At 42.3% G+C, this 22,042-nt stretch overlaps 1 protein-coding gene across 1 annotated transcript in view; it reads right to left on the bottom strand.

Moving 5' to 3' along the window:
* The window catches only part of LOC310777830 (partitioning defective 3 homolog B-like), a gene marked incomplete at both ends in the record, with an annotated part of 422,164 nt that extends 420,409 nt beyond the window's left edge, over positions 1 to 1,755 (bottom strand). Inside the window, one exon of the mRNA XM_083638182.1 lies at positions 1,639 to 1,755. Coding sequence (XP_083494308.1) covers positions 1,639 to 1,755 — 117 coding nt within the window. The remainder of the gene's footprint in view (positions 1 to 1,638) is intronic.
* Positions 1,756 to 22,042: the final 20,287 nt, after the last annotated feature.

The raw sequence follows: 22,042 nt of genomic DNA, 5'->3' as shown, positions 1-22,042 counted from the left end.
GAGAGAAGGATGGAAATGAACAAGTGCATCGCTGGTGTCTCTCCATCTGCCTGCACATAAACACAACAAACACTCATACATCCACGCACGCGCACACATAGCTTCAACACTCCTCTCTCAATCCAAACTTCGCCTGTCTATTTGACTGGTGTGTTGTTTGAATAATGGAGCCAATATGAAGTGAGTCACTGAGAAGATTTGCTTGTCTGATGGGGGTCACAGGGTCCCTGCCCTCAGAGCACCACAAGGAATCAGCAGCAGTCCTAAAGGAATCACAAGCGCGAGTCATTTGCATTTTACACTGAAGACTGAAATGGAAACGATTCGCTCCTGTCTGGCCGATCACAGCACATATCAGAAATGCTTTCAATTTTTCATACAGCAATTATGGAGAGCTAGACCTCCACAGCTTTGTCTAATTCCCCAAGACTTTGGGATGTCAAAATCATATGGCACTTTTTATTTTATTCTTTTATGACTTCGGGAAGAATCTCAAGTATTATTATGAAATATTATATATTATGAATGTTTCATAAAAAGTGATATAGCCTAATTTCCCAAGTCTTTTATGAGTTTGTGAAAATCTCAGACATTATTATAAAACTACTTTTGAGAATGAATAATGTAGCTTATTGATGTCAGCAACAAAAGAATGATGTGAGGATATGATATGGGCTGTATGATAACAGCTCGGTCAAAGAGGATGAAAGAGAAAATGTTTGGTCATATTTCCTTTCCTATTTTTATGCATTTAGGGGTGACATAATGAGGTTCTCTATGATCACTTTGGAAAGAGGTCGAATAATGTGTGAAATGAGAAGCAAGAGATTGTAGTGACCACATACCAGAATACAGACTAGTAATAATTATCATATTATTTCTAAGTGTAATTAGGCATAATGCTTTATCGTCATAAACGCCATGCTGTGTAGCACAAACAACTACAAAAATACTGTCATTTGTCAAGATTTTTTTTCCAGATTTCTTGATACAATAAGTCTCCATTTTAGCCTAGGTGTGCAATGACATTAGATGACAGTTCTGTGAGAAAAGAAAAACAAACTACACTTGATTTTTTTTTCATATTTAGCCAGTTAGTTCAGATTTTCCCATCTAGCTCAAATTAAAAAAAAATCCATTCTCTACTTCATAGCATTCTATTAGTGTCAATTATTCTATTTGGAATTCACAATCACTATGTTATTGTACTTCTGCTCTTAGGAAACTCAGTTTGACACATAGCAGCCATCACTTGGACAAAAGCATCCATCTCCATAATAATACAGGAGCTTCTTGGATACTTATAGACAGATTACATCTTCAAGAATAGACAGGGGCCCCTGTCTATTTTGAAGATGTACATTGTTTGTTTAACTATTGCAGTAGACATGTACTTTACTTCGTAATTAAAATCTGTCTATAAGTATCCAAGAAGCTCCTTTTTTCTCTTTTCTGATTCACTTTTGGACTGCTGAGCTTCCTTGTGCCACATTTTTGCTTTTTCCTCCATTCCATAATAATACAAATGTATTTGTCTCATCAAGTCATGTTGTAAGTGGCATTTTATAGTCATGTAAGAGGCAAACTTTTCCACTCCTCTGATAAGAACAGCAGCTGATATGTGTAACTTATGAATACCTGTTCCAGCAGTTTTCTGTATCTCTGTGTGGCTTGTTGGATGAGGTCCCTCACAGTCCATCCCTCTTTACAGGGCACCACCACACCTGTCCGCCCAAATGTCACTGTCACCTTCATGACAGCGCCCTCCGCTTCCTCCAAGATGCAGGGCCTCTGTATGCGGGAGCAATGATGCTGATGCAGCAGAGGGGCCACACACTTCTTGATTAATAGGCCAAATGTGGCCAAAACACAGGAGGCTGGAAATGGAAGGAGAAGGGCGGGGAAACAGGACTGATAATGCCTGGTCTTGTATCCGATATGAGATGCGTCAAAAAGATAAAATTACATCCAAGAGCTCCTCCTCTCCCGTACTAGCAGCATCCAACAGGTGTCGATATCAGGAATGCACTTGGAACATGTAACGTTAGCGTTACTAGTTAATTGTTGCTTTTGCCAGAAGTGTCAAAAGTAATCCAACCTTTTCATGATGATACTGTATGCCCGTCCCGAATTTAAGTTGGCAGTGGTCAAATGAGACCAGCCTGTGTCATGCCATTCTTCAGTCTGCTATAACGTTAGTGTAACCTGGCCTTGCTAAGAAAACAGGCTATAGATGAAAGCCTTTATGTGCAACAAGCGTGTCGCTCACTATCCGCTAAATCAGGCCAATTACGACTTGCTTCGACATACCGTTATGCTTATAAACAACGTTTATCCCAACGTCCACGTTATAGCTAGCCAAACCTGAGCTAGCTAACGTTAGCCACCTTAGCTGAACTTTGGAGGGAGGGATGCAGTCGCTCGCGCATCATCCCATAAGTTTTTCCTCTCGCAAAATGTCTTTTTCCCAAGCGGTCCGCAGCATGGCCTTCATCACCGATACATCCACACAAACGCACGTTAGTTGCTTCGATATTTGGGGGACAAATAAACAAAATGCAACTATAAAACGAGACCACTGCACTGTGTTGGGAAAGTTTTGAAATTCCTCCACTGCCGTGTCGACTTCTGGCCAGTTCCTGACCGCTCCTCCACCGCTTGTTGCTGCTGTCACTTTCTTAAAGGGAAAGCGTACACAGTGCTGAGGCCAGCTCAAACAACATTCCCAAAAACACAAGTGGAAATATCAACCATCATTTAAACATGTCAGTGACGGTGGGAGCATTAGTCAAAGAAAATACAAGCAGCTGGGAGTTGGGTGGAAATTTGCAGCTCAATATGATTTTACTTTTTCAGGTGTGGTATGGCTACTGTAGGCTACTGACGTTCACGTTTGACAATGCACAGAGTAAACTGTCTAATTTCTCATTGTTTATATATAAAGTTAATAAAGTTTATATATATATACAGTTTATATATATATATATAAACTTTGTATGTATGTATATATATATATACAGTTTATATATATATATATATATATATATATATATATATATATATATATATAATTTATCCCAATATATATATATATATATATATATATATATATATATATACAGTTTATATATATATAAACTTTGCATGTATATATATATAGCATGTTTTTTCAGTGGGGGGTTGGGGAGAACATGCAAACTCCACACAGACGCGGTAGGCACTGAGAGGACATGGGAATGGGGACACACCCTCAGCGCCCACAGCAAACATTCCCAGGTCTCTGATAGCTGAACAACAAAAGAAGAAGCAATAATAATAGTATAGCCACATCAGTCAGTGTCCCAGCTGTGCTATATATGTGCAAAAAAGCGGTCCCATGCCCTCTTGAAATCTTCACCTTTATCATTGACTCTAGCTAACATGTGTTCATATGATACTATTTCTAACATGAATTTAAAAAATAATTACATCTGAGAGGATACTTTTGCATAATCTGAGAATCATTCTGGCAGCTGCGAGTCCGCGACTGCTCCTACATTAATCACTGCAAATTCATACTTCGATACATTGGGCAATTCTGTGTGGTCGCCAAATAGGCATAGTCTTGGTGGTGGATTGAATTTGAATCGCATACTTCTTGCGACCTAAGAGGTATTGTCCCATAACTGTCTGGAGGGTCACAAGTTCGAACATAATTGTATAGCCAAATTGTCCATAAACAGCCACGTGTCCACCTGAAATATCCTTGTTCAAGACAGCAGTTTGTAATCCTCAGGCCTTTGAAAAGTGTGTAACGTTTTGGTTTTCCACACTTAGTCTCATCTTCAAAGAGGAATCCCTGCCATGTGAAGTGGAGCTGGGTTTGTAATTAGGAGCTCAAAAGTATGCATGTATGTCTGCTAATTGATTTTGGCTAGTTTCATTTCTGGGTCACTGAATTCCATTGCTTCTAATGAAGCCCTGGGGAGAATGCACTTTTTGCATGCATGCAGATTTTTTTCTTTTATGCTTTCTTTCTTGGTTGGAAGTTAGAAATACATTTGAATAATCATTTAGGATATGAATTCTGAATTGTTTAAATTAACCCGAAAAGTTGGAGTCATGCAGAGGCACAACCCAGGCGATTTATATTATATTTGTGATGATGGTGTCTTTCTGGAACTCATATGTTTCAACTTTTTAGAAGTAACATTAACAATGAATATAGAATTAATGGCATTGATGCAGTTATTTTCTATTTTATACCATGAGCAAACTGACAAAAATACACTGTAATTGTTATTGTCCACATGTTAAGCTAAAGCATTTGTTTGATTTGTTTTTGTTTTGTTCTTTTGCAAATAAAGGATTCTGAGTTAGTTGACTCCACACCATCCCATTCAGGCCACCCCATTCCATTCTTTCCTCTAATAGAACCTATAGAACCTGCTATTTGACGTTGTCCTAAAAGTTGACTATTTTCAAGAAGGTGATCTGTTGTAAATTCAGTAGATTCAAGATTCAAGATTCAAGATTCAAGATTTTTATTGTCACTCCATGGTACAAGTATCACGTGTGAAATTCTTGTGCTGTGGACTCCGTTTACAACATAGTACAAATATAACAGGGCATATGAGTGCAAAAACAACAAGAGACACAACAAGCAATAAGGCAGTATAGTGATAAGACAAGTCAGAGACAGGGGCATATTCACTGCACATGTCATGTGCATACTTTAGATGTGCTTAAAGTATAGGGGATAATGGTAAATATTTGGTGGCCTCCACTCTTTTTTAAATTAATAATTTCAGATAATAAAGGCACTGTCATTCCCATAATCACCCCATTTTTCACAACATATTATGAAAAAACTTTGCCTGTAGAAATATTGCACCCAGGGGCGCAGGTTCGTGTCCTTGTGTTACCTCTGGCTTGGTCAGGTGTCCATACAGGCACGATTGGCTGGTGTCAGAGGGTGGGAAGCCGGATGAGGGTATTTGTCTGGTCGTTGCAATATCGCCTCCTCGGGTCGGTCGGGGGTGCCTGTTCAGAGGGAAAGGAACTGGTGGGAATAGCGTGATCCTCTCACGTGCTACGTCCTACCGGTGAAGCTCCCACTGTCAGGTAAAAAGAAAAGGCTGCAGTAGCGCATGTCAGGCTTTTGCCAAGTAGGACATCATGCTGGCTACTGCTCATGTCTCGGAGGAAGCATGGTGCTACTCTATGGCTCTCCCCAGATCGGCAGAGGGTGGAGCAGCGACCAGGGCTTGAATATTTTAAGAGTTGTAAGAAAAGTTTCTCCCTCAGAATTTTTTTTAAATGGAGGGAAATGGCAACAATTGCTTTGAAATTGGGGAAGATTCTCTGCCCACTAAAGAAATAAAACAAAATGACACTTTATCAAAATAGGGAGCAGGTTTTTGGTTCCATTCAGAGTTTGACCTGAACGATTTTGATCACCACATTGGATGCTCTAATTGCCTTCTGTTTCCACACTTTCTGGCTAGTGAGGTTGACATTGCTGATTACACTAGACCAATGATACTCAACTGGCGGCCCGCGGGCCACATGCGGCCCGCGGGCGCCCCCTGTGAAAAAAAATAATAATAATGTTTTTTTTACAGTGCACCTGAACGCAACATGCAAGATACCCGCTGAATAAGTGTCCAAATGTTCATGTCATTCTGGCCAATACTCCTGCCCAATACTTCGAATACCGCCGTCTGCTCGCTACCCAGGCACTTATGTATGTACTTAACCTAACTAACTATCCGGTGTGCACAACATTGTCAGACTAAACTCCGGCTGACACCCAAAAAACCTACAATCCGCTACAGAAAAATGTATATTGATTGTTTATTAACTGGCCCCTGGCCTTCTATCATTTCACGAAAGTGGCCCCCGGGCAAAGCAAGTTGAGTATCCCTGCACTAGACCCAGTCTCAATGCCAGACCCATGAGAGTGCTTACACTGATAGACTACATTACTGCATGATGCAGATCTCTCTCTGGGTCTGGGACGCTTCCCTTCAGCTAGCTGGGGTCGGAAGTGAACCGTTCACTTGGCCAGTGATTGGCCAGTGGTGGATTCACTCTTCACCAATCAGTAACGACTTTGCGATCAGTGACGGCATGCGAGGCGCAGCCCATTTTTCAAACCGCTCTCTCATTGGTGCTACGACCTGTTACTCATTCAATTTCAAACCCCAGCAGTGGCTGTGAAGTGGCACAGACTCACTATGTAGTATGTGGAGCGCAGCGATTCAACGTAATATTTGACCACACTAGACCAGACTGAATGATGTTAGCAACAGGCTGCCAGGAAAGAACATTTCCACCACTGGAGCCATTTGCAATGGTCAACCCGCCATGACTGCCTCTAGGTCTGCCCCCATTGTTCCATTAATTAAAAGCAGGGCACCTTTGTATTCCTTAGAATCAGGGAAAATATAATGTGTATTTTCCTTCACATATGGCACAACATTGTCTTGTTGTTGATAATAATTTACACCCACCTTTTTGTCTTATTCCAGAATGTGTTTTAAATGGGTTTCATGTGCCTTAAGAGTCAGTATATTTGCTCAGCAATCAGAGGAACATATGATATGGTTCAATAATTGAATCATATGTTCCTCTGATTCAATTGAACTTCAATTCTGGTAAGAACACCAATGGTTTGTGTTTCAAGGTTTTCATGTAAAACAGCAAAAGTGACCAATCTTGTCATTAGATATACTGAGAATACTGTATATTGAGACCATAGACCATATAAATATATGGACGGTCCGGAGCTACTGTAATGTCACCCATTGGTTTTTGGACTCCGCTTTTGAAGCCACGAGGTTGGCATTTTCACCATCACCGTCTTGGTTATTTGGAGCCATGAAGTGACGTGAATTTGGACGAGAAGAGCCGCAGCGTGGCCTGCTATTTGTCCGTGATCGGCAAGCTGCGTGATCACAGGACAGGCAACCTGTCAATCACGTCCCAAAACATAGTCTTTTTTATTATCTATACGAGGGATCAGCCGAGCAGCATTTTGGTAAACAAACTGACTGGGTGGCAACGGCAATGGAACCCTATGGTGCCCAAGTGGCATGAGGCGTGAGTGTCTGACTCTAGCCAGTTAACTCTGTTTACATTTTAAAAACTGGGACAGTTCACACAACTTTAACACGACATGCATATATTATACATCAAACTCTTGAGCTACTTCTGCTCTCACTCAGAATGTCAAAATATAAGCAATGTATAGTTTTTGAGATATTAACGTTTGTTTGGCACAACTCATACTATTAACTTCCGCGGGGTTCCGCATTTCTGGGTGGCAAGTGACGTCACGCTGATCCCTCGCATTCTACTCAAAATGGGACCATAATTTACAAAATGAAGATCATGCTCTATTGAAGAAGACTTGAAACTGGTGATTGAGACCATAAATTCATTAGGAAAGTGTTTACTGGGGCCATAAATCAAGTGAGTAGGGTCATTTTCCCATTCACTTACATGTAACCAGACTTCTTTTTGACGCCATTCAAAATAATGCAGATTTAAGTTACTTCCACATTGGCTTCACAAACTGAGCTACAACTTAGCCCACTGATTGAGACTGTTAAAAAGACAGAAATGTGATTTATCGGCCAACTATTTCTTTTGTCCAATGGGCCATTAGTATCTCACTTGAGCCATTTCTCTTTTGCTCTCTCTCTCTCTCTCTCTCTCTCTCTCTCTCTCTCTCTCTCTCTCTCTCTCTCTCTCTCTCTCTCACACACACACACACACACACACACACACACACACACACACACACACACACACACACACACACACACACACACACACACACACACACACACACACACACACACACACACACACACACACACACACACACATTCCTGGCCCCCAGTTGATCCATATGGTTGCTCATTCCCTCTCCACACCCCCATATGCTGAAGTCCTAACCTCAGTCGTGCCTCTTGCATTATGAACATTATGAACTGTTGTAAACCGCAGCGAAGATGGAAGGTTGTGAACGCTCCCCCGCTGTTGGGCCAGGTGGATCCAGACCCTGGGAAACAAATCAATATGTCTGCTGGTAGAACACGTTCTAGTGAAAGAAAAAGGAAATAAAGAAGCGCAGCGGGAGCCATGGCGCCAAATCTAATATGACCGGTGCACAAAAACGGTTTGTGTCAATTACTATTCAACCTAGAAAAGTGGTTTTGGTGTCTACCTCTAGGTTTTAAGGCTCAAGGAATACAACTGAATCAGTGAAATTACCATCAGTTAATTATTTATTGACAAATCCAAGATGGCATCCTAAAATGGGGCCCCAAATTCTGGTGAATAGGGTAAAAATGTTAACTAATAGATATCATCAAACTTCCCCAGTTGATTACTTACATGAAGTACATGACAATATTTGTTTGCATTGCAAGTTTTCTGAAATGTTATCTTTAAATATCAAATTTACAGAAAACTAACCCGTTAGGCCACAGTTAATTATGGAAACAAGAGCAGTGGTGAGCAGGAAGCAGGTGCCTCGCAGAGGCAGAGTGTGACACTGCCACGGTGCCTGGGCGGGCCATCATATCAATGTATCTCAATATCACTACAGTATCTTATCTTCAGTTGTATCCACTTCATCTTTATGCACTTTTTTGTGTGGTGTTTCTTCTTTGCCTTTATTATTTTCTCTGCTCTGCATTGTAAATCTCAAAATCTCAATCAATAAATTCAAACAACAAAATAAAGTCTGTCCAGACAGAATGGCTTGACCTGGTGCTGAACATGTTAGATATTGAGAGATTTTTCTTACACCCTGCAGACTGGTCTCGTGTGTACGTGTGTGTGTGTGTGTGTGTGTGTGTGTGTGTGTGTGTGTGTGTGTGTGTGTGTGTGTGTGTGTGTGTGTGTGTGTGCGTGCGTGCGTGCGTGCGTGCGTGCGTGCGTGCGTGCGTGCGTGCGTGCGTGCGTGCGTGCGTCAAGCGTGCCTGTGTGCGTGTGTGGCAATGTGTCAGCCACAGATACAGACAGGTCGATACTAGGGCTTGTCAGCAAGGAGATTTCGATCAGCCACATTCAATCTACACTCGTACCCTCCGAACACACACAAACCCACACAAACGCATGTGCACGCGCACACACACACACACACACACACACACACACACACACACACACACACGCACGTACACACACACGCACGTACACACACACACACACACACACACACACACACACACACACACACACACACACACACACGCGGTAGTCACACCCCATATCCCACTGCAGAGTGTAAAGAATAGCAGGCTGTGAATAGACCCTTACACATACACACACACAGCCAAGTGAAGGGACAGTATAGCCCTGTCGATCAGCCCTTGCAGGCCCTGCAGAGATCTTCGATGTGTCACATCCGTATACTAGCCTGCACCGTCCACGGTGCAGCAAAAACCATTTACACCACCACTGGGAATTGGGGACTTAATTTAAGATGGATGGATCTGACAGGGATTTACAGTAATATCTTCTTAAACGTTTTTACATAATGTACAGTGTTGCAAAATTAATTCCATTATGGAGGCAGGTTATTTACAGTATTTGAATTGTTTCTGTGAATCCACACTTTCATATATATATATTTTATATATATATTATACGGTATATATATATATATGTACACTTTTTTTTTACTTTCTTTTAACTAATGTAGTCACCTAGTCTGCCACGCTACTTTTAAGTTTATATAGACCTTATTCAATAACCCCGGACGGCACCATATTGTTGACAAACCCCAGCCGTAACGTAGTCTGGCCGAGCGTATAGCAACAGTTATGGCTTCGTCAAAGAGAAGTGATGAAAAAATAAGTTTGGTCGAAGGTGCGGACCCCTATAAAAAACTGACTTAGAGTAAATATAACTCATTATATTGCCAGGTATAACGTACCGGACATTGTGGACAGCATATTGGCATAGGCTACACATCTCAGGAGCTGAAGGCTTTCAAATCTAGCGTTATAACTATTTCATCTGTGGCAGTTGGTCTGACATTTTTACTTTTGTGCCACCAACGACATCATCATCATCAAACATTGTCATGACAGCAAAGGTAAATAACCTTAACGTTAAATGTTTGTTTGATCTGACGCTTGCTTGCATGAGCCCAATGTTTGCTACTAACGTTAGCCTCTAGTCTCTTTCCCTTCACGTTTGTGAACAGTAGCTAGTAGCTAACACCTGGGCTTTTATTGCTGCTATTACTACAGCCGTGTATTATTACACAGCACACTATCGCTGTTGTGAAATAGCTCCTGACGCAGTAAAAACGGCATTAAATAGGCTAGTAAGTAACGCTGGCTAGCGTCCTAAGCTATGACAGCTGTCAGTCACTTTTAAACAGCGCGCTGCGGTGGGCGTGCCCGTACGTGAGTGACGTCAATCGAATAAGGTCTATAGCTAACCCATAGTGTTTTAGTCAGCTTATCTTACATTGTGGAGATAGGCATTGCTGGCATAATGCAGAGTCCATAGTTTTAGCTTTTAGCTGCGGCCAGCAAGCTAGCAGCTATATAAGTCACTCTGTTGGTTGGTCCACACAAAGTTCACCACGCTTTAGTGGGCAGTTTTCACCCTAGGAGGCTGAAATCTGTCATGGAGGTCAAGTGTGTGTGAAGCTGTGTTTGTGTTCAATTGCTAAAAGGGGTGTGTGTGGGGGGGAGGCAAATTTCACAACAGAGTGGATGACATCACAATGGAGTAGATGATGTCACACTATGACTGACATTGCATATCTGGTCGCAGCTATTGCGATTTCGTGCTTGTTTTTATAAAAGAGCAAAGCTTCTGCACACCTAAAAATGTGCGTCGGAGGAGGGAAAACCCGACTGAATCAAAATAAAATAACTCCCGCACACTGTCTCCAAATGCAAATGGCAGACCTTCAGATTCTCTGAAGGGAGTTATTTTCTTTTGATTCAGTGCTTGTTTTTATGGCAATTTCTTCAGAATAATTTTGGGGTCAATGTTACTCTTGTGAGCAACCTTTGAGTTCTGAACCACTCTTTGAAAATGCTAATGGTACTCACTTGGCAGATTTTACAAGAGTGCACTAAGTGTGAGATATTTGACGTCTGGCTGTTTCTTCTTTCTTTCACTGAATGTTAAAGGCCCAGTCAGACCGTACAGACCGTCTGGCCTCCAGCCCTGGGAGGGTGTTTGCAGAAATTGCAAAGTGCTCTAACCAATCAGCGACCCGCCTCGTAGTTGACATCATAACTGGCCAATCAGGAACGCCACCTGGCAAAACAGTAATGGCTGCCTCCGTGGATGTCCGCCTCGAGCAGTAACGTCAACGTTCGTCGAGTTTAAACAGCCATAATGTGCAGTTATTGCAGAAATAGACTCAAAAACAACAATTAAGCAAGTACATGAGTATGCACCAATGGAGTTTCTCGGCAGGAAAGATGTTTTCGCTATTCTCCCGAGTGGATATTTGACTGGAGCCAATGCTGATTGGCTGAAGGAGTTGTCTGTCAAGGCAAGTCCACATGCCCACTGCAAAGTTACAACAAAATGAAATGTGAGTTCATGTGACCGGCTGGTTTACCAGGCTAACAGTCCATGGAAAGCGGAAAAGGCCGTTGCAGATCTGGCAGATGCAGAACTTTTCTGCTCTGAAAACAGGGCGTCATACAGTATGAATGTAAATATATGTGATGACAGTTATCTAGCTATGTAGCTACAAAAATGAAATGAACTAACACCATATAAAACCATCTTTCTATGAGGGAATGGAAGCAGCACACAAAGCGGAAACACCGCCGGAAACACCAGTGGGGGCGGGTCTTAGAGAGGAAGACCATGCACTGCCACTAATGGGCACCGTGCTCCTTCTCCTTTGAGAGAGAGCCTGGTGACGTGAGGTACAGTAGCTTGGAGATACCAGTTTTCCACTTGACAGCTGTATTTTGACCCACGTTTGAAATGCACCAGGCTACTGGCCCTGTATGGAGGACCAGGGGAGTCTTACGCTAATGAATAGAGTGTCCCCTTAATAATTATCCAATCGTACAATTAAAAAGAGTAATTTCAAAAAGAATTCACAAATGACGTATTAATACATCATTAAAAAGTCGTATTTGGAAAAGGAACTTCAAAAACATCCATTAAACAGTGTATTTCAAAATGGAATTATGAATACATCATACATTATTACGAATACATTAAATGATGTATTCGTAATTCCATTTTGAAATACACTGTTTAATGGATGTTTTTGAAGTTCCTTTTCCAAATACGACTTTTTAATGATGTATTAATACGTCATTTGTGAATCCTTTTTGAAATTACTCTTTTTAATTGTAGGATTGGATAATTATTAAGGGGACACTCTATTCATTAGCGTAAGACTCTCCTGGTCCTCCATAGCCCTGATCCTGATGCAGGGCCGATTTTACACTTCATGGGCCCCTGGGCTATTCATCTCTGCAGGGCCCCCCCTCAAGCGGAATTTGAGTGTTTTTTTTTTACCTTTTTTAGCCGTATTTAAAGGAATATCTCATTTTAAATCAACATTAGGATTATACTGTTGTGATGTCATTATTCAGTATCTTCTCCTTTTCTCACTAACTTTCATGTCACCACCTGCTCTCCTGTCAGCATTCTAACTTACAAACACAAACTGTAGGTTTAGCCATCATGTTCTTTTATAAACAACCTGATTGGAAAGAAAACATTGCCACTGAGATGTCACAACAAGCACTTTTATTATTATTATTTAGTATTTATTATTGCTGTTATTATTACAGTGCACACACACATTCTCACAATTATTGCACAAATCAATCAAGCAGTATTCAAGTCTGTTCGTACCTGAAATGTCTTCTTCCTGACTTTTGCCGTGGCAAAGCGTTTGACTAGAGTGGTGAAGTCCAATGTTCTAACAATGTCACTTTCCAATGACATCAATGTCAAGTGGGTGAGCCTTTCTTGTCCCATTGTAGACTGTATCCTGTTCTTGACAAGCCCAAGTTTTGAAAAGGAGCACTCTCCAGAGGCATTTGTTACAGGGAGAGTTAAGTAAATCCTGAAGGCAATATCCACATTTGGAAAAACTGATGACAGGTTCCTCTTCCTTATTATTTGAAGCAAGTGCCGCACACTTTTATTGTCTTTGTTTTTGATGAGTTCTTTGAATTGCACTATTTCATCTACAAATTCGGGAGCCCTCTCCTAGGGTTCCATGTCGTTTTTCCGACCTCTCGCTGTTCCGACCTCCCCTCTCCCAGCCCCCATGCCTAAACCTAACCTCCCCCAGACCCTAACCCAAAACCTAACCTCTCCCACCCCCACGCCTAAACCTAACCTCCCCCAGACCCCAACCCAAAACCTAACCTCTCCCACCCCCCACGCCTAAACCTAAGGTCGGCATTGCGAGTGGTAGGCATAGCGGGTGGACACCCTCTCACAGTGGATGTTATTACTCTGCAAAAAAATAATAATGGCGTCAGTAAAAAAATCATTTTTTGCGAAGACAGGGGGCCCAAAAAAACCCCATCAAGGGTCCCCCAAATTTATTTATTATTATTTATTTTTTTGGGCCCCTTGATGTCCCGGGCCCCGGGCTTCAGCCCGGGTAAGCCCGTTGGTAAAATCGGCCCTGTCCTGATGACATGGAGTGGAGGAAAGGATGCAGAAACAAAGAGCCGGAGACTATTTGGCATGGACACCTCAGCAACTTGGGGAAAACAAGACAATGTCTCGGGTTTCTCTTTAAAGTGCGGTAATATCATGCAAAAGAAACAGAAATGAGAAAGGAATAACACTATTTGACATGGACACTTCAGAAAACTTGGGAAAACAAAACAATGTTTGTAGTTTTGCATTAGAGTGGCGGAACATGCTGTACAAGGAAGAAAAGGGAAGAAAGGAGAAAAGACTATATGGAAAACAAAAGAAGGTCTTTAATTTCACTTCTGCTTACATTACAATAGGCCAAACACAGGCACATATGAGTAACATTTCCCATGAGTATTCCTACAGTATGCCTTTCTCCATTTCGGCCAAACTGCCAAACATTTGGATGATATTTCCCGGTGTGTGTGTGTGTGTGTGTGTGTGTGTGTGTGTGTGTGTGTGTGTGTGTGTGTGTGTGTGCGCGCCACTGAGATATATGAATGGAGAGCGTGTCCCTATCTCTTCCCTGTATGTTTTATTGAAGCCAAAATCCTGCCAGATCAGTGAACCAGAGTCTGCGCAGTAGCTCCCTTGATTGAGAACCTCTGAGAGCTCCACGCCCCTCTGAACTTTCTTAGAGCTGCTGTTTCTAGAATGCGCACAGTGCGTTGTGTATTTATATACAGTCTAGCTCTGTAAATATGACACTTTAAGTTGTAATATTTTTTGTCTCGCCAAAAGTAACCAGGAAGATTCCCACTATGAGATCAGTTTATCAAAATGACGCCTGCACGAAAATCTGATTTTGGTTGTCGGAGATTTCAGACCTCCGGGCTGCTGCTGACTGCTGAGTGCTCTCAGCGCTCTCAGCGCGGGCCGGAAGTGGAGGCAGGCCTCACTCACCCTCAGCCTCACTGGGGGGATTGCTGTGTTGACTAAGCTAGCCTAATGTTTTCGTGGCATTTTGATTAACTTTATGATTTAATTCCTTTTGGAGCAAATGTTGGTTTTACAAATATAACCTTGATGCTTTACGCAACGTTGTTTGCTGGTATAGTGTTGTGGGTAGTGCCGCCCTGTAACGTTCTCCGTTGTCGGAGATTGAGTTGTATCAGCCAGACCTCCGCAAGAGGAGCCTCTCAGCCTGGAAGAGGAGCCAGGGCTGCTTCTCTCAGCCTCTCACTGGGGGAAATTCTCGGATGAACAGCTTTGTGTTGATTAGCCTAATGTTTCCGTGGCATTTTGATTAACTTTATGATTACATTTCTTTTGGCGCAAATGTTGGTTTAACAAATCTAACCATGAGGCTACGTTGTTGTAGTGTGTGTAGGCAGCCCAACCTAACGTTAGCCAGGCTGCCTGGTCTATTGCCTGGTATATCGTTACTAAGAGAGGAGCTTGTGAGGAACGAACATCCCCACAGTCAAAGCATTTCCCCCAGATATGCATATAAAAACGTTTGTTGCTTTAACACATTCACTGCCAACAGTTTTTTCCAATCAGTAGGTAGCTTCTGCCAAGGTTTTTTTTTGAGGATTCTGGCTCATCTTTCAAGAGCCGAGGATTATTTTCTGCTAGGACTTTGTGAACACAAAATATCTCAAAAGAACTAATAGAATGTGTGCTTTCTCTGTCTAAAAGAGTTAGTTTTTATCATGTTCTGTTATGTAGGCATTAGCAATTGAATACAGCATGGTTTCAGAGATTTTCAGAGAGTTTTGAGATAAATGGATTTTTAGAACCACCTCACGTGCCTGTGATTATGGGTGCCCTTGGGCAAGTGTGTATACTGTATTGTGTTTGTGTGTGTGTGTGTGTGTGTGTGTGTGTGTGTGTGTGTGTGTGTGTGTGTGCGTGCGTGCGTGCGTGCGTGATTCGATAGAACAGGCAGAACAGTCACTTTAACCATTTATTTTTGGCATCAGTGAGACATCAGACATCTAAACAATATAGTTCTGAACAGTAATTTCCTCCATAACAGGACCCCCACCCCCCTCTCCTTCAAACTCCTCCCTCCGTGGGTGTGTCTCTGGTGGCTTTGCAGCGTTTGTCACAGGCGAGTTTCTGCTGCCTGTCTGTGCTGCCTGGCTGCTGGCGGCCGCTCGTCGGGCGAGTCTGGATGGGGCTCGTTCGTTTCTGGGTTTTCGGTTGTGAGCTTTGATGAAGCTGCGTGCGATTCTGGGCTTTCTGCTGGTGTTTCAAAGTGTGTTGCACCCAGAGTATATTTTTGGAATCCCCCCCCGTTGTGCGCCAGCGCGAAAGCGTTTTCGCCAAACCATTTTCATGAGAATGGCTTCCTCACGCTTTTTCCTGGTGTTTTTGCTCGGCTTCCTCTAGTCTGGAGAGCACTGTCGCCACTTAGTGGGTCGGTAAAATAGGTTATACACATTCAATAGCTCCCATATATTTATAGGAGATGTAAAAGGGTTTGATCCATGTCCCACCGTCAATTTTTTTTTTTTTTGACGAGATAACTCGTCCACGGCAGTCAACCGTTGGATTTTTTTTGACGAGTTGACTCGTCGACGGCATTGAACGTGTTAATAGCCTACAAAAAATAAAACGTCTGTTTGTATGTCATGCTAACCCGTTAGCGATGAGCTAATGGTGGTTGCTGGTTGTGTACTACTAGGCCTCATCATCTTATACCCGGGACGGGAGTTAACGTTATAAAACACATTTCCTGTCAGTTGGACAACCTGGTCAGTTCTGAAAATATGTGTCTATTATTGTGTTATTCCAGCTATCGTTATCGGTTGTTAAGTTATAGTAGGGGAGGTCCGGGACGAATTAAGCAGGGGGACGGAATTAGCTTGTCCTCATAACTATCTTTGACAAAACCCAGGAAGACGATTCTTTCCCCCCATGTTACACTTCCTGGTACCTCACTTCCTGTGAAGTTTCAGCTCGGCCAGTCAGTGGATGGCGGAGATATCCGCAAAAACGTTGCCTTTTCGTCTTATTTTCAAACGCGAGTAAAATATTGCAAACTGTGTATTTTTCTATTAGCGTGTTGGAATTTATTTATTTAATGCTGCTAACGCTATTCATCTGTTAGACCTATCGGTAGACTACAGCTCAATGATTGTTTTGTGTGTAATGTTAGCATATCCTTTGTGCTAGCTTAGCTTTCATCCAGGGAAACGCACGGGGGACAAATAAAGCACTTTGCTCCAATTGCCTTGAATAGGCTATGCATTTATCTGTGCTTGCAGGACAATGCCTCGCATAAGGAAGAGGACCACGGACAGAGGGCAAAAAAATGCACAAATTCAAATATTTCTTTGGATAAGCCATTTAAGGGAGGTAAAATATTGATCACATCACATCAGCAAAATATATAGATAGACGTTATAATTATATTAATTTGCAACATATAACATATTAAAATGTATTTCATAATACTTAGTTTCTTAGATGACCAAAAGATGAAGGAATTAATGCCAGAAAAAAATTGTTACCTGGCTGTTTTTGTGCCTTTTTCACAACCGCTACATTAGTCCCCCGCCTGTGCTTTATTTGTCCCTTCACTGTGGGACAAATTAAGCATTGCGCAGCTTCTGGTTGCCATCTGATGACGTCTGATGTATTGACCCATGGAACGAAACTACGGTTGGTATTGCCAGAGGACATGTGTAGGTTGCTTACATGAAAATATTATAACTCCAGCTGAAACAATCTTTACACAATGACAAAAAAAACAAAAAGTGCTTCATTCGTCCCGGACCTCCCCTAATATGAAAAACAGCCGACTAGCGCAAGCAGCTAACGCTAATGCTAGCCTGCATGTTAAAACCATTGTGTACCTATAACGTAGCTGGAGTAACTCATAAAACACATATTTTCTGAACTTACTTCAGTCCCCAACCAACGTTAATTCCTCGCGCACAAAACATTTGTTTTCATTCCTCAAAACAATGTTCTTTTTATTGGGGTCCATTGATGTCTGGTAGCCAGCACAGCCAACCCATGAGCCACCCGACTTCCAGGGAGCGTTAGATAACATGAAGCCGTGTGTCTTGTCTATGACGATAGATCTATAATGTGCAGAGCCTGTCCAGCCAATGACGGCTTGAGACTGGCTGCCACAGCTGTCAATCATCCATTTTTATCCCTTTTTATATGTCAAATAATTACTTAAAAACAAACTGATCAGAAAAATGACCACTTGCACAGGCATTAGCATGATAATCTAAAATGATACAAACCACCTTTGGAAAAAAATTATCTGACGTATACTGTGATTATTTCGGTTGTGATTTTCCCATCCACTAACATGGGGAGGTGGGCCTTGTGACCTAATACTGGATTCAGCCGCCAGAGCGGCGATCTAACATGCAGCGGCTTCACTGAACGGGAACAATGCCCAGTCCATCTTATAATAGGTCCATGGTGCGCGCGCGCGCGTGTCTGTCTGTCTGATCTGCCTGCCTGTCTGTTGGACAGGAGAAACTGACAGACAAGCAGATGGGCAAACAATGGATATAGGAGTGAAAGATAACAGAGGGAGAAAAATGGGCATATCGGTAGTCAGCTTTTCATTTAATTTTCTATGAAGCCTCATTTTACACTCTTCTTTAAAACCCCTCATTCAACTTCTCATAAAAATGACCCAAATTTATATAGTTTAAAGGATCATTTAAAAAAATTACAACCTGGACCTTACAGTATTTCTAGCTTTAATTATCATTTTTAACTCGGCCTGATTTTTTTATTTTTATATCGATGCACTACAATGTTATCGATGCACTATATCGCGCCGACGTGGCCTGGAACAGAGGAAATAGGGGCATGTGTAAGGTGTGTATTTACGTCCTGTAAATATCTTATTTTCGGACACACAGCGGCTCATATCCTTATTATATCATAGAGACAATGAGAGAATGAAGGCTGTATTTACCTTGTTGCAGCGTGTTCACGCTGTCTCTGTCTGCTGTTCATCACATTGGTAGAGAATAGAGTAGAAGCTCCTCAGTTTGTCATCCATATGACATTAGTCCAGTTCAAATAAATACGGGTGGCCATCGAATTCAAATGCATCGTCCATATTGTCGAAATCAGATCAATATCAGCGGCGTTTAGAATGCCATGGACTGTCATGGCGGCTTGATCCATTGCTCTCAGCTCTCAACTCTCCCTGATGTGAGAGCACTGGAGGCTGGCGGAGGTAAATACACCAGGTCACATCATTGGAAAGCGACTTATTCTGTAGTTTCGGTATGAGGACGTTGCTGCGAACAGACACTGTCAGTGAACCTTTGTGTCACATTTCCATTCTGTCTCATTAGACAGAAATAGACACACGGCGGAAGATATGTGAGGTTCCATATTTCTCACCTAGCTGGCAAGCTGGCATTGTCAGCAGGTGTTAATTTGAGAAGAAAGACAGAGGCTATGACAACTCACCTGTGAAGGCACACACACACACACACACACACACACACACACACACACACACACAGACACACAGACAGGCACGCGCGCACGCACACGCACACACACACACACACACACACACACACACACAAACACAGACACACACGCACTTTACAAACTGAAAACACACACACACCTCTAATAGCTCAATTAACACGCTGTCACACCCAAAACTGTGAGCTCGCTAAATCCACCTGTCTCTAAGGGGGATGGGAAAGAGAGAGGAAGTAATTGATACTATATTCAGAGAGAGCTACTTTGAAAACTAATTATGTCTGTAGAACAAGCACAGAATTACTTATACTGCTCCTGAAACCTATTATGTGTGGGGACCAGGGGAGGTGTAGGTGTTTGTGTGTGTGTGTGCGTGTGTGTGTGTGTGTGTGTGTGCGTGCATGTGTGTGCGAGCGACGGTGCGCGTGCGACCGTGCGTGTGTGTGATGTCACAGAGCAAAGTCACAATAAAATCAAAGCAGGTTTCCATTGGGAACATAGAACATGGACATTTATTTTGTTTATTTCATTTGTATGTAAATTATCCAAAGCACTACATTTAACATCAGAAAAGTGGATCATGGTGGCCACTAGGAGCCAATGTGTGTATAAGTTAAGAGAGTGTCTCTCCGTATGTCTTGTCGCTCTGTCTGTCTGTCCCCACAAATGAAAGTGACTGATGTCATCAGTGATGTCTTCTTCTGTGGTAGTAAACAGCTGTGCAGGTTGGATAGCTGATGAATTTACATTGTGTTACACGGTTTTAATGCAAACCTGCTGGCCAATCAGAAATGAGTATTCACCCATGGTATAATTCAAATCATACACCAAAACAGCATGCATATATGAGATGCCGATTTAGCTTAAGCTCAAATCAAAGTCGTATATATATACCTGATTTTTATATGAGTTGAATAGGGCAACGTGATGGGAAGCAGTCTAATTGGATTGGATTCAGAGGGATTGAAGAGCAAAGGAGCAGCCGCTTCATGCCCATCTCCCTCCTCCCTCTTTGACCAGAAAAGATGACATTTTCAATGCAGGACGCAATTTAATCTCACACTCTCTTCCTCTGAAAATGCCTGTAAATGAGTGTGTGTGAAATTAAGAGGGAGATCGCCCAGAGATCGGTCAGTCTCTCTTTCTTTGGCTCCCCCTGTCTGTCTCCCTCGAATACAAAAGAGAAGATATTATCAATGCATGAAGCAATTTAATCTCTCTCTCTTATGAAAACGGCTGTAAAAGCGGGTCTGTGAAATTAAGACGGAGATCGTTATGTTTTCCCTAAAGTCAATCTCTCTCTCGCTCTCTGTCTGATCAGTCCATTTGTCAGAGGTCAGTAGGTTTCCATCTGGGAGCAGCATTCTGCCTGCCAAACATTCTTCATTACCATATGTAAATTCATTAATTGCAAACCCATAACCACCTCGCCCCTATACCTTGACCTCTCATGCCCCCCCCCCCCCCCCCCCCCCCTGCCCACACACACACACACACACACACACATTCACCCACCCACGCACGCACGCGCACACACACACTATCACACCCACAGGCCTCATGCAAAACAAAAAAAATCAACAAATAAATAAAAAAGGAATTTACACAGATTTTATTTCTGGGGCAAATGCTCAGAGTAAGAAAGAAAATGAAAAAGAGCGAAAGAAAAAGAAAGAAAGAAAGAAAGAAAGAAAGAAAGAAAGAAAGAAAGAAAGAAAGAAAGAAAGAAAGAAAGAAAGAAAGAAAGAAAGAAAGAAAGGAAAATGTGAGGATGGCATGGGGCTTAGCTTAATGCTTAAAAACAGGGCAATGAAAAGAGATGATAGCAGCCTGACTACTGACTGCCTGAATGAAATACGTATATTTTTCGGGGGAACAAAATAAGATGCAGGGGAAAACATCCCTTTGTTATGTTAACTATGCCAGCTCATTTGAAATGTCTTGGTCTGCTTTATTGATCCAATCATTGTGAATAGTAATGGAGAGTGACACAGAGTCTCGCTTTGGATTAAAGCAGTTCAAAGTCTACATCAAATGCATGTCTCTGTGTCTGTGTCTTTGCTTCTAAGCTGGAGAATAATATAGACACTTCTAGCTCCAGCTCAGTGTGTAAACTCTTAAGCTGCCCTAATAACGACAAAGAAATGTCCATTACGTTCTTCCAGTGTGCTCATGGTCTGCATAACTTTCTAACTATGGATTAGCGTCAAGACTTCACAAGGGGTGCTGAGAATGTAAGGAAACGGTGGGTGGATGAATCCAGAAGGAGTCTACTGTTTCCCCTAGAAAAAATTTCAGGCCTGGAGGGATTTCGAAACGCAGCTCGACCGCAACGGTGGGCAATGGCATCTCAAGTATCATCATACTATTATGGGATGTGATGCGAACAGTTGTATTATGGGATGTGCGTTTCACAGGCAACGACACGTTGACATGTTTTGGAACAGCGCTGCACGTTGGCACAATGCTCCTAAAAGCAAAATGCTTAATTGTTTTGAACGATTTGGCATCTTCTATTACTGTCAACACTGTCAACACCAGTATTGCTGTATTCTAATAATATGCCATAAAGGTTTATTGAAATTTTGGGGAGAGCAGAAAAAAAAAATCTGGCCTGGTGGGGGCGCCGTTGGCCTGGCGGGCCCGCCAGGCCCGCCAGGCCTGTAGAATGGTAGGGGAAACACTGAGACTGCCATAAAACACCACAGAAGACTTCACAAGGATGTGTTAAGTAAAGTAGACAGAGTAGTGAGAGTACTTACCAACGGTGAGCAGTGGCGCCATCATGTTTCCTGAAGGAGAAAACAAGACACAGAATCTAATTGGACTATAATTGGACTCAGAGGCTTGAGCTTGCTTGTCGATGCTCTCTCTCTATCTTATTGCCGCAGGTTCAGGCTTTATTGGCCGGGCTATGAGCAAGACTTGTCCAATTTATAACCTCCGCAGG

This window comes from Poromitra crassiceps (genome assembly GCF_964638095.1).
Source record: "Poromitra crassiceps genome assembly, chromosome: 6".
NCBI lineage: Eukaryota > Metazoa > Chordata > Actinopteri > Beryciformes > Melamphaidae > Poromitra > Poromitra crassiceps.
Note: the sequence above shows the minus strand (reverse complement) of the source record. Positions and strands in the feature narration are given on the sequence as shown.